The sequence below is a fragment of the Mastacembelus armatus genome, chromosome 1 (genome assembly GCF_900324485.2).
Source record: "Mastacembelus armatus chromosome 1, fMasArm1.2, whole genome shotgun sequence".
Classification (NCBI taxonomy): domain Eukaryota; kingdom Metazoa; phylum Chordata; class Actinopteri; order Synbranchiformes; family Mastacembelidae; genus Mastacembelus; species Mastacembelus armatus.
The window spans coordinates 10,794,150-10,808,292 of NC_046633.1; the positions used below are offsets into that span (position 1 = coordinate 10,794,150).

At 39.8% G+C, this 14,143-nt stretch overlaps 1 protein-coding gene across 3 annotated transcripts in view; it reads right to left on the reverse strand.

The window, feature by feature from the left end:
- Nucleotides 1-1,700: 1,700 nt before the first annotated feature.
- Nucleotides 1,701-14,143, reverse strand: part of klhl5 (kelch-like family member 5) — a 52,744-nt gene continuing 40,301 nt past the window's right edge. For all 3 annotated transcript variants that reach the window (XM_026304114.2, XM_026304113.2, XM_026304112.2), the window contains exons 5-13: nucleotides 13,083-13,295; nucleotides 9,771-9,957; nucleotides 9,037-9,261; nucleotides 8,427-8,502; nucleotides 8,167-8,253; nucleotides 6,766-6,840; nucleotides 6,316-6,453; nucleotides 5,209-5,380; nucleotides 1,701-4,103 (exon numbers count right to left, since the gene is read on the reverse strand). In XM_026304114.2, the coding sequence (XP_026159899.1) occupies nucleotides 4,047-4,103; nucleotides 5,209-5,380; nucleotides 6,316-6,453; nucleotides 6,766-6,840; nucleotides 8,167-8,253; nucleotides 8,427-8,502; nucleotides 9,037-9,261; nucleotides 9,771-9,957; nucleotides 13,083-13,295 (1,230 nt within the window). In that variant the 3' untranslated portion in view covers nucleotides 1,701-4,046. The remainder of the gene's footprint in view (nucleotides 4,104-5,208; nucleotides 5,381-6,315; nucleotides 6,454-6,765; nucleotides 6,841-8,166; nucleotides 8,254-8,426; nucleotides 8,503-9,036; nucleotides 9,262-9,770; nucleotides 9,958-13,082; nucleotides 13,296-14,143) is intronic.

A 14,143-nucleotide genomic window follows, 5' to 3' on the forward strand; every position in this document is an offset into this window, starting at 1 on the left:
TTCCCTTCTCTTAGTTCATTGTTGACTCTAAAACAGAACTGGCAGAAAACACTGTGGTGACACAGCACCTTCTGAAGACCTACTTTCTCATGTATTGATGGAAACATGACAGCTCATTTTCCTTTGCAAAGCTGGGAGCGGAGATGAAATGCCAGCTGTGTGACACAAATATTCCTGACTGTACTTCAACATGCCATGGTAGTTTACACCCTGCTGAGTCAGACCTCATTAGGATGCACTGAAGGGAGAAGCTGTATGATGTCCAAGCAAAATGGTAAAATTAGAAAAGAAACAGAAAAACTGGTGAAAAATGAATGTTGCCAATAGGATAGGAAACCCAAGTTAAGCGAGTAGAGAGGCTGGATGCTGTTTGTAAATCTATGGTAGTGCAATACTTATAAAAATATATCAGTTTAAAATAATTCCCGTAATCATGCAATGAATCATGGAAAGTCTGTTATTTACTGTATGTCCATTTATCTTCCTTACTATATTGAAGCCAGCAGACTAAATGGAACTTGTGGAAAGACTGTTTTGTTTAGTGTTTCCAAGGTCTAGAATGAACATCATATCTCTATGCTTTTTCCTATTTAGGGTCACAGGGGTCTGCTGGAGCCTATCCCATCTCTCTTTGGGTGAAAGGCAGGGGTACACCCTGGACAGGTCACAAGTCCATCACAGTAATTTCAAACATAATTGTCCAAATTAAGCATGACTGAGTACAGTATCTTGGGAAGGTTTGGGCTTCCATAACAACTGAAAATAAAATTGTGTGGGTTTAAAAAGCATCTGTCTCTACAGCATAAATTTATAATAACTCACTGTCCTTACCTGAAACATATCCCTGTACAGCACTGAAGCTACTGTGAGAAAACAACCAGTTGTGTGTTACTTCTGCATTTAGATGTTGGACATGTGGGGTCAGACAGTCCAGCTCTTTCTGTTGTTTCAGTCAAGAGTAATGGACTGTTATGATGACAAGACAAGGACACTGGCGTCTTTTCTCAGCGCTACCAGGAGCCATTTGCCAGAGCAGGTTATGATTTAAAGCTTCCACTGCAATAAATAACAGAATGAATCAGTTGGCTACTGGCCACTGTCACAGGGTTAAAGCATCTGTAAATTGTGAGCATTCCTTTTCCTTGCACGCTTGTTTTTCACTCAGTGAACACTTTAACCTGCTGCCCTGTCTGGCTTAGGGTGCAGCTTCTAAGTTAAAGCACCCACACTTAAGAATGAGGCCCTACATGAACCTGCAGACCCAGAAAAATGAATCCAGAGCAATACTTATACAGAAAACAGTCATACCTATGCAGAATATATGGTGGAAATCTCATAGAAACCTTTGAAGTTGCTGGGGCTGTTTTGAAGATGCTGTTAGAGACAGGACTCACATATAAACATACAAATTTACACCATAATAGCTTTTATAGTCACTGTGACAAATGTAGACTTCTTGCCAAAACATCTGTATCATAAACACAATTTAACTGCTACCGTTAAACTGCTTCACATTAGTGTTTTATACAGGCAAAAAGCAAAAAACAAACAAAAAAAAACAAATGTTAAATCACATCTTGACTTTAATGTATAAAAATCCCATAATAACAGATTATAGGAGCATATATGGTACATACATAAATGATACTGTAAAAGTGGAGGTGGAATATTCTGGTACAAAAACATGAAATAAGCAGCTGTACCATCTCTCACCAACTGTGATTTTATTACAACACTTTATCTGAATTCATGGTACAAAAACAAAGACACAATAACATATTATATTTAGTAGTTATTGTAATATATACAGCATAATGCAAAAACACCACATACAGGTTTTATACTTATTTATGTACATACTTTACACTATATATATATTGGAATGTCTGTCTTTATTTTTAACCTATGACTGAAATCAAACTCTCTGACAGTCGGCAAGTTTGAAGGGCAGGAAAACAGAATAATGCAGCAGAGATTTAGGCATCAGCTCACCTGTGGGGAATTGTTAGCTTGCCTGTCCTTGCTTTTTAGATGTCATACTGGCAAATATGGGAGGCTTTTCAATCTTCACTGACTCCTGGGGCACTTTGCTTTTAGCCATGTGGTTAAAATGTGCCTTTGTACATGTGTGTGTGAGTATGTGCATATGCATCCGAGAAGTGTAATCCCAGGGGCTACATTAGCTCTAGATCCGTCAGTTTATACAGGATACCTACTTTGCCTTTCACTGTCATGAGCTTGCTTTCTATACACTAGACATGTAGATATTGTATACATACATACATACACACACACATGCAGGAGTACACTGAACCAAACAGTGGAAATAACACAATTAGGTGTACAGCATAAAATGATAGTGGCATTTCTCTGTACTCAACCTGCTGTCAGTGTGTTCTTGATGCTTCTTGTCGTGTAAGTTTACTCGAACAAGCACAAACTATGAGCGCACGAGATTGTTTCATGGGACTTGTTTTCTGCTCATGGCACATACTTTGCAGCAGCATCAAATCTAATAACACTTTGAACGTAACAGCAAACAAAACGTCGGCACCAGCTGAATCAACTTTATTAAATTCATGGTCTCATTATATGGTCTGCTCTTCATTTTGTCTGGGTGTCCAATTCTGCTCTAAAATGTAGTGTTGTGTGTGTGTATATGTGTGTGCTTCCAAGTGTGTGTGCGTGTGTGGTGATGAGATGGGAAAATGAGGATGAAGAGAAAGCAGCAGGGAATTGTAGATGTGGAGAGGGGAAGGGGGAAGATTCTCATTTGAGATAAAAATATACTCCTTACAATCTCTGAACATCGAACACATGTGCGCACACACGTGCACACACACACACACAGATACACACACACACACACACACACACATATATGCAGGATATACACCAGGTGCTCAGAGAAAAAGAAGGTAGCTGGAAGGTAGGAAAGCTCCACTGACCCTGTATGAAACCAAGCTGGTAAATAGCTGACCCCTGTGCTCTGCAGGAAATTGAAAGCAGAATTTCCCTACAGGGATCAACAAAGGGCCACAGTGTTATTATTGTTACTATTATTATTACTCAAGCTATACCAGGCTAAACCCAATGACAGCGCTTAATGGACGTGTGAAAAATGACAAAATGAGACAACTGAAAAGCAAAAATAAAAAGAAAACAAGTTGGATAATTTGCCAGTTTAGCTTGTAAAAAAAGCTATGCTAAATTGCATATCACAGCCTACTTCAGATGTAAGCTGATGCAACATGGAAGACATATATACAGAAACACTAGCTAAGCAATGACGATCTCTTCTAGCCTGAAAAGAATAGTCTCACAGTTCCTTACAGTATAGTTGTTCAAAAGGTTGTGCCGATTATGTCAAAAGTCTTTCTTCTATCTGTCACCGGGCAAGAGAGGTAAAGAAAGAGACAGAGAGCACTTACCAACTGCAGCATAAAAATAATACGGAATATATTAAAATAGCATCAATAGACACTATCAGATATTGTTAGGAAAACTGAGAACATAAAATGATGAGCCATCTCAGCTGTCTTGACAGTGCCTCTCTGTCTCTCTCACCTCTCCTTCTGTCAGCAGAAATAGAAGCTGAAAGCAAAGGTAAGGTTTGTGTGTGTGTGTGTGTGTGTCCCACCTTGTCTACAGGACCAAAATAATTGCAAGAAAAAAAAAAAGATGTGAGACAGCAGTTCTGTCATGCTCAGATAAACACTGCACATTCGTCTTAATTGTGGGTATTAGTTCACTTTGGGGGCAGGGGGTATCAGTGTTTTTAAATATGAAAACTTTATCAGAAACCTGGCACACAACTTAACCCCAAACATTAAAATGAATTGTTGGAAGTCTTTAAGGAGAGTGAAGTTTTCTTTGAAGAGGTGTAAAACCTGAAGAGTGTTTAGTGTTCAGCCTCCTTTCCCCCAGTATAGAGAGACAGCTCTCTTGATTTACATGGTACATTACACTGCCACTGATGACAAAGAGCTGGGTCTCTGAGCCACATTAGGTGAAGTCAATCAAACATCAAATGTTCAGGTTTCATTTCACAGTCTGACAGCCACGACGCATGCTCCTGCTCTGCCCAGACATAGAGATGCTACCTGAAAGAAAACACAAGAAAGTCAGTACTTCTGGAACATAGACCTTGAAAACCCCAAACTAAAACAAAGCTATGTTCAGATTGGACCCCTCATCACATATTGCATATGTTTATGGGATGTTAGCAGTTTAACTTGTAATTCTTTCTCCTCAGTTACATCTGGAGGCCAAAATAAATAAAATTACCCAGATATTCACAAGAACAAAAAGCTAAGGTTAAAAGAAAGTCTGAAAGGAAATATGTTTTTTTCTACTTTGCTTTTTTCTTTACCTCCTCCACTTTTATCTTCTGACTTTTTGACCCAAAGGCTGACATCCATTTGTTTCCTTAATACTTACTTATATGTCATCTTAAATCAGCATTGTACATCTATCAACATGTATCAAAATGTTGAAACAAACGAGTGTTTGATTCCTACAGGAGACACCTAATTTTTTTTGGCTTAGTGAAATTCTGATCTCTTTTGTGTGTTTATTTGCACTTTTGTGTTTTTGTAGCCACTGCTTCTACACAGAGTCCAAACTTGCTTTCATGTAATTTTCATTTATTTTCAAACATAAACTTTTCACTCATTTAATGTGTCTTGGAAGATTGTTTTGTGCTAAAGAAAGCAGGGTGAAAGTGATGCTAATAGGAGAGGACAGACAAGCCCCCTGCTGGTTCTTAACTTCTGACAATGAACAGAGGACACATTTAAGGGCCTAAACGTCTCGTCTTATCTGAGTTTGTCCTCATCCCCCTGTGTGTAAATTTAAACATTGTCTGTATTCTGTATCGGCCCACCTAAAACCCTCTTGTTCTCAATATGGTGCATGATTCTAAAAATGGCAGATTTCAAGAAACTTTGGTTGGAAATCCTGTGAGGCTATGCAGAAGATGGGGAATAAACTGAAGTGCGACTTCAGCTGAATTAGACTTTTCATCTTTGAAACTATCATCTCTACCTCCTACTGCTGCTGTGACAAGGACAATATTGAAAGCACATCTTTACATAATTAAATACCTATAACAAGGTACTAGCCAGAGGAGCTCCAAGAAAGTCAAACTGTGGCTGTGTATTATATATCAACTTTATTGTGAATACCACTGCGTATTAGTGTGTATACCTGTGTCCACTCATTTGTCTGAGGGTCGTAAGCTTCTACAGTATTGAGATACACCTGGCCATCATAACCACCCACAGCATAGAGACGGTCACCAAGGAGACAAACGCCAACAGCATCTCTGCTGATGCTCATAGGGGCTACTGCTGTCCACACATCTGTCTGAGGGTCATACCTGCACACACACAAGGATATACATGGGTTCACACAACACACTGAGTGATAAACTGAATAAATTACGTCTTTTTAAAGAAATAATTGAGAAATTATTCACCTCCTGCCTGAGAATTAGATTAGAAACTCAATGTCAATCTCATGTCTGTACCTTAAGTAAAAGCTAAAGTCATTAGGAGGAGCTAGTCTGGATTAGCATAAAGACTGAAAGCAAGGGGAAACTCGCTAGCCGTAGTACCTTAAACATCATTTTACTAATTCATACACAAACAAACGTAGAAACAACAACTTGGAGCTTTCATAGAAGTGCTGTATCTATTTCTTGGCAAGGAAAAGCTGGGTGCAGTCTTGTCATCACTGAGGGGGTGGCCAGGTGTGGCACCCTCCTGCCAGTACAAGTCTCTAACCTTAACCAGCAACTGCAACTACAACCTGAGGGACAAAAGTGTTGTAAACTGTTTGTCAGGTGTTAACCCATATAATGCCGTGCTAAAAGCACAGACTGTTCTCTGTGCACTAGTTAAACAGGATACAACATGGTAATAAGTATCCTTAGAGCTGCAGGTAAGTGTATTTTTTGGACTTTTGCTAGACTAACCATGTCCTGACTCCAGTTCAGTACTTCAGAGAAACACCCTTTAGTGTCAGCACATGTCCCATTGTATTCCTTTAAAAGTATTTAAAAATGTTAGTGTTAATATAAAATAATAATACTGTGGCCAGCAGCAACATATACTGCCACTTTTGCATCAGACTTGTCCCATTTTCCTACAAACAAAAACATCTTTCAGCATTATCTTCTGAAGATAATATTATATCCACACAATGAACAACCATATAAAAGACATATAAAATAGAGATTAAACAAAAATTACATTTGTCATATCTCCTTAATCAAACAGCAATAAACCTACACATGGATACATATAGACTCACCTTTCCACGCAGTCACTTAGCCGAGACGCCAGGGACGAAGCGGGAGCATCGTGACCTCCGATGGCATACAAAAACCCATGCCATGTGGCTACACCCACACCTCCACGTCTTTTAGCCATAGGAGCACAACCACTCCACCTGTAGATGGAGGTTGTAACCATCAAAACGAAAGGTGAAAAAGGCAGCCTTTAAAAGGGGATAATTTGCCATGGAGCAGAAAGAACCTTCTCTCAGGACTTCCAGAGGAGACCATAATGAATGTACTTAAACCAAAGATGTTTGAATGTGGTCTAGTCTAATCTAACATCCTAAGAGGGATAGCAGTCCCCTTTAATCTGTGGGTAAATAACCTTAAAAGCCCAGAGACACCTCAACAGACAGGACAGGAGGCAGGAAATAAAGCATGAGATGACAATTAATTCTGGTCAAATGAAGTCCTTTATTGCTGACCTGTTGGTGTGAGGGTCGAAACACTCCACTGAACGCAGGCAGGATGAGCCGTCACGACCTCCTACAGCATACAACCTGAGGAAGACAGAAGATGGTGTCATTCCTCTGGACATACACACACACACACACACACACACATCTGCCAAACAAACCACACACATTTCTGAAGTCTGGAATTGCCTTTTCAATTTAGTACCACTGAAACAGATGGCAGAAGGTGCTGTGTGCGTATGTCTGTGTGTGTGTTGTGTGCAGGTTTTTGGGGGTCAAAGGGAAGAAGAAAAAAAAAAATCAATCAGCCAACACTCTTGGGGCATCACAATCCTGAGCAATCACTCAATGTGTGCGTCTCTACACGCATACAAGGATGTGGAGTTGGGAGGGTGAAGAAAAAAGTGCATCAAACCAGTCAAGCAAGTAATGAGCTATATCAGGCAAAGAGCCCAGAGAATACACATACATGCCTGCACAAAAAAAAAAAAAAGACGCAGCCATGCACAAACACACCACTGCTGGGCATGGTTAACACAAATCAGTTGTTTCTGTATTAATTAGCATCTATAAAGCCTTTCTCTGTAGCTTCTCTCTGAGGCACGGAATAATAAAAACAGTGTAATATTGCAATAGTAATAAATTCTGCTGTCAGCTGCTGGAGAAAGTGATGAGATTCAAGCCTTGAACTGATCAAATCCAACTATTAATATGTACAAACTGTATCGTTGTGTGTGTGCTTGACTGAGTATTGGGCCAGTTACATTACTGTTTGATATCACATCACGGCTGTGCAGAAAGCGATGCATTTCACACCAGTCATAGTAACATATCTTTAACTCTGTCAGAGTGTGAAGTTGTAAATATGCTCTCACATTTGGAAAAAGAATTTATGTCTAAATTTTCCTCCTCTGAAAAAAACCCCAAAACCTCATGGGTTCACCTGCAGGTAAAGAACAGTTTTATGTTTCGGATCATACAAAAATGAATCGGTCCTGGTGTTTAAAACTACGAGCACTGAGTTTATCACCTTAATTGGCTCTTTTTATGGCATACAATGTCTATTTACTATAAAGAGCCATATCTAGGGAAGGACAGCATCTACATGTGTACAGTTCAGTACAGTAAAAATGTATTTAGTACAGTGATTTTTGTGTAACTTCTGGAAGAATGCATGTGCAACATCACAATACATGAAGATTGCACATACTTTTGTCTAAAGTGACTCTCAAAAAATGGATTCACCATTAATAGGAACAAGACTAAAAGGTAATCCACACTATTAGTACATCCCTCCATAAGAAAAACAGCTGGATTCATTCAGGTCTTAGTATTTAATCTTAAACCTTTAGCTTGAATGTAATGTAGAGGTATGAATTCATATGTGGTTTGATCTGTGTGCTCACTTACTTGCCATTAAGTACAGCTACTCCTACGGTGCTTCTAGGTGTAGCCATACTTGCAACAAAGCTCCACTGGCGAGCTTGGGGGTCCCACCTAGCAGAAAGTGTGTGAACAGCTTCTCAGACTTGCACACCAAAGAGTACAGGATCAACAACAATTGGTCAACCAACAGAAAATTTATCGGTAATTGCTTTGATAATCACGTAATTATTTTGGGTAATTTTGAAGACAAAAAAGCCAGCCAGCCATGTGAAGTATTGCCTCACCTTTCTACTGTGCTGAGGTAGCTCCAGCCGTCATGTCCACCTACTGCATACATAGGCCCTTCTAGGACAGCCACTCCTGCAAACACAAACACATGTGCATGACTAAATCATGGCAATTTACCAAAACAATACCAGGTTGCACAACACACAGTTTTAGACACAAGGGGTGTGAGTTTATATCATGTGTGCGGCCACATCTAGGGCATTAAGCATGTAGATTTACCAGCATGTTGACACCTCCATATTCAAGGGAATTATTTGCCAGAACATCTGTGCTGCCAGATGTGTGTATGAAGCTCTAGCTCCTTTCGCACAATCAAATTTTGGCATTGAAATAGTAGGCTTGCGGAATGAGTGGGGAGAGTGCCCTTTAAACAAGATATACATAATCTCTTACTATCTGCTTGTGAGGTGAAACTGACCTCATGGTGAAAAGATGATTTTCAATCAAGGATGAATAAAATACCAAAAAACACCAGCAACTCATTATTTTCCCCATAATTGATCTTATATAAGGCAGATTCAAAATTCAAACACCTTACTCAATCCCCTTATAAACAGCTGTCCTATTAATAAAGTGCCGCATTTGTGTTTAAAAGAAGGTGCTCACCTAAGCCGTGCCTGTGTGTGGACATGGGAGGCATGACACTCCAGGTCTTGCTGTGTGGATTGTAACACTCCACAGTGTTGAGGGTCTTGAGTCCATCTCGGCCCCCTACCACGTAGAGACGGCCATCAAGGACAGCTACACCAAACTGTAGTCTCCGCCCACTCATGGTAGCGACCTGTTTCCATGTGTCCCGACGCAGACAGTACTGCTCGATACTTGTAGCACCTGGAAAAAACATATAAAACAAAGAGGGTTATGCTGTGCTCAAATTTTGTTTATTCAATTTATTCATATCTCATTCATATTCTTTCTTTTTACATTATCTTCTGTTTAATGTCTTTGTGTCTAATGCATTGTGCTTAGTTCAGTGGGCTGCACAAATAAAATTTCCTTGCCTTAAACTCATAATTATCAGATGCCAAATTATAATTATGTGTTACTGATTAGGAGAACATTTCTGTGAATTTTATTTTCCTTAATGATACAATGTGGTACGTCATTAAAACATTTGCCAGTTATTGTGATCCAACACAAAACACCCGCAATAACTCTGACCTTTATCATGGTTATGATGTTTAGTGTTTGATGACACTGTCCCGATCCTCATTCAAAACAAAACGTGAATATTACAACCTTCATGAAGTGTTGCCGTATTAGACTGCATTTATTTAGCTTCTAAACTGGGCAAACACTCTCTCTGGTCATGTGTAGATTTGTGGAGGTGACTGTTCCACCTTTAGTGGCATCCATGCCGCCCACAGCAAACATGACTCCAACCGTTGCCTTGCGGGGTCGGGTGCGAGGGCTCTGAAGAACGGGTCGTAGCTGTGGTAAGAGGTGATATTTCATTCCCTCCATCAGCAGTCGCTGGCACTCCACGCTGTCCCGAAGCAGAGGGTTGGACTCCAGGTCTGCCAAGAACTGCACACACACACACATAAAGGAAAACACACACGTGACCACACAGGAGCATGTGAAAATCACTATTAATACGTAGCTGTGTGAAAATCACTATTAATACGTAGCTGAAACAAATGGTAGGTATGTGTGTGCTGTGGTGGTAGAGCAGTGTGGATTATGGTGTTATCAGTGATTGTGGCGGTCTGAGGGTTGAAAGAAAGCTGTTCTGTCATTGATTGAGAGATTAGATCAGATCAGACCAGCGGCTATTAGTGTTCACACGCACACAGAAATACACACTTGTTCACTGGCACACTAAAGGACTAATCTGTTCTCAATATCTCATCAGCTTTCTAGTCCATACCCCTCTAACCTCATCTATGAACACACACACACACACACACACACACACACACACACGAGCTAGAAGCTGTAGGTTGAAGTGCTTCAATCCACCATTCTGCTCCTTAAAATACAGCCACAAAAAAAAAATCAGTGTCTGTGAGAGGCACAAGGTGGTGAGAAGCAAGTTTTCCCTGAAGGAAAAAATTACAAGATTTACATTTAGATTGGTGTGTGTTTGTGTACATGTTCATGTATATTGATAGAAATAACTAAAGGTTCCAGTGGAGCCTGACATTTTACAAAAGTCATTTGAAGTTTCTAGGCTGTGTGCAAACCTGCATGTACAGTTTGTGTGTGTTGGACACGAACCCTGTGTTTCGGAAATGGCTGCTAAGATTCAATTACACAGAGCAAGTATTAAGTGTATTATACATATAAATATATAATTATTTGTACACTCCCAATTTCCTCTATGTTGACCTCCCTGACAGTGTTAAAGCATGTATGCTAAATGGATAAGCAGCTTACATGCCAGGGTGAACCCATATTTCAACACGATCACCAAGGAAAAAATTATGGTGGACCCCATTTCAGCAGTAATTTGTGTATGTGTGTGGTAAAAAAGGACTGAGATAGAAAGCCATGTTTGTTCTCTCCTGTGCTATTTACCAAACAGCAGGCAAAGAGAAAGTTGTGCCAACCTCGACTCATATTTAGATAGGAATGGACTTTGTCCACTTATAATAAACACACACACAATTACATACACATAGAAACATATGTTTTTCATCCTATATTCCCCTTTCATTTCCCTTGGAAGACATACTCTTACTAGCACCTGCCCTAACCATCAGCGCTACACTGGAAAATGAAAACATTAGCCAATTAATCAACTGATCAACAGAAAGTTTGCAAATATTTTACTAAACAAATTGAAGTCATCTCTGAATAGATGAAGCTCAGTCTGAAACCAACAATCACACACACTTAAGGCAATGTTTAAAACCCTTCAACTCTTTTCATTCTTCAATCGAATTTTACGTCCGTTTTTCTAAATCCATACAAGGGCCACAATATAAATGTCTCCCAGGAGAGACGATCTGACAACAGGTGGTTGTAATCTCCATATTTAAACAATTGAATTTTGAATTTTTCCAATCTAATGGCTGGTTTTCCCCTACACTTTAAGTCGTGATTCAGAGCAACTATAAACAACCTGGATCTCTGACACGAGCAGACACCATGTTGTACTAACTATTTCTTTTCTAGCATAACCCATTGCTGCCTGGTATATATCTGATTAGTTCACAGTGTGATTTACGGCCATGGGTGCTCTTCTGAGAAGATTAAACCAAGTGTGTGTGTGTGTGTGTGTAACAGTGGTAATGAGAAGTAGGGATTAAAGGTATTAATCTGGTGAATCGACATCCTCTTGATGAGTAATCAAATGATGGCCTAGATAAAGAGCAGACTAATTGGTTGATGAATATTGATCAGTTGTCTGGGTAAGGTTTATTCCTTGTTTAATTGGCATTTTACAGCTCATGAGGTTGCTGAATGTTTCTTTATTTGTCAGTTAAGTATGGTGGTTTTGGTGGGAGGTTGACTCAATCCTCAGCTCCCATCCTCTTTGCTCTGTCACTGTTTCACTGCTTTACCTCGCTGCCATCCATCCTCTCTCTGATTAGATGTTACAGCTACTTGTGATTTCAGCTGACCAGGGCAAAGTCATACAATGCGAGGTGTACTGTATACCACACAACTGCAAAAACAGGGAGATGTATAGATACGGGCAGAGAAGAGAAGGAAGATATGGACCACAAGGGGAGTTTTAACTCTCATGTTTCGTTGTATATAGTGAGGGAGATGACTGAAGATGGAGATGAAGAAAATGGATAATTTAACTGCAGTTAAGAGAGATTTTGCATATGTGGGCTATTTAAAGCTCTGGGCAGTAACTGAGGTTTAATCTAGCATCTAGCAACTCCTCAGCAACAGCCTCAGCATTACAAGTCAGACGTCGTTGCTGCTGTACACTTGCTAGGATTGAGAGAATGGAAGATAAAGCATGTGGAGATATGTGCACATTTCACACATGCTGAAATACACACGTATACTGTATACACACAGACACAAACACATTAACCACAAGCACACACATGACAGAGTAATGGTTGTGATCTACGGTTAGTATAATGGCTACAGACACTCTAATTGCCTAAAGAGGATAGTGAAACTAAGTGAGAGACAGATTGGAGCCAGGAAAAGGTAGAGAGGAAGAGAGAGGGAGAGAGCACAAGACAACCAGTAGAGGAAGACTCATTCAAAATCTTGACTCTACCTTTGTTGTGAGAGATGGTAATATATGAGCAACTATGACAAAGTGCCTAAAGTTCCTGCAGTAGTTAGTAAAGGTTCTACATGTTGATTGATACCATACACCACACAAAATGGACAACAGCCTCATAAACACATAATCTACTCTTGTTAGTGAATGTAATTCATCTTTTCAGTTTGTTCCTTGGGAATATATGGATTCATTAATATTCATTTAACCCAGTTAAGCATGCAAGAGAAATAAAAAGGAAAACAAAAGAGGACAGAGGAGACTGTTGTTGATAATGTGGTAATTGACCTGTGATTAATGGTATTCTTTGTTCTTTGTATCTACTGTGTGCATTTCAGTTTATCTACCTGGTGAGTTGTTGAATGCAATTGCTCTTACAGGGATAAATAAAGTAAGTAAAGAAGTTTTAAAACTTATTACTGTTTTATATTTAGAAATAGAGATAAGCCCTCACCTGAGGCTGCAGCAGCGGCAGTCTGATGTGAGCCAGCAGCAAGGGCAGATGACGTTGCCGAGTGGAAATGTCATGACGTACCCATGTTAGCAAAGAGGTTACCACAGTTTCCTCACTGGGCACATTGATGTCTTCAGAAGTGAGCAGCCTCTCCATCTCCTCCACTGGGAGCAGCAGGAACTCCTGACCTCCAACAACCTCTAAAAAGTGTTCCTGGTGAGCAGAGAGGGAGGAAATTGAGACAGCGATAATAAGAGAAAAGAAACAGTAAAATAAAGTAATGGATCAAGTGGTTGTATGAGTAGAGAAGGAAAAAGACAATTTAGATTAGTTTCAAGTAAGAATGGAGGGTTGAATAGTAATGCAGAAGAGAGAGGGGAATGGAAAGTGGAAAGAGGAATAAGAACATTTGAGTGCCAAAGGATGAAAACCAGGACCTGACAAGGATCAGGGAGATGGATGTGAAAAGGTTGGAGTAATTCAGTGGTATAAGCTGGGAAGGTTGCTTGACAAATGAAGGGCAAGGCAGCAAAAAATTATTATCATATATTCTGCTGGTGTTTTTCTTAATAAATCAATTAATTGTTTTATAGGCAGAGTGTCATAACAAATCACAAGTTCCCAAAGTTCCAAAAGGTGATTATTTCAAATTGCTATTGTCTAAAATCAAACCTCTAGAGATGCACTATCACAAAAGCCACCCACACAAGTAAGAAGCTGAAGCATGTCTTCAACCTTTAATTGTTGATCAAAACAGGAAATATAATAAACAACACTTGAGTGCATTTACCCAGAATTAGCCCGCATTGTACTTCATAACTGTGCACAGTTTTGTGTGATTATCTGTGTATTTTGTGGGAAGCATTATAGGTGGGAATCAAAAAAGAAAAAAAGTAGAAAAGTAAATGTGACCTACTTTCCCTTACATAAAACATTTTAAACTGTGGGGGGGGGGGGGGGGGGGGGGGGGGGGGGGGGACCTGTATATGTTTGTCTAAATGCGTATGTAATTGAACTGCAGACATAGGCGGACAGTCACACCCAGATAAAGCTGCCTCTAC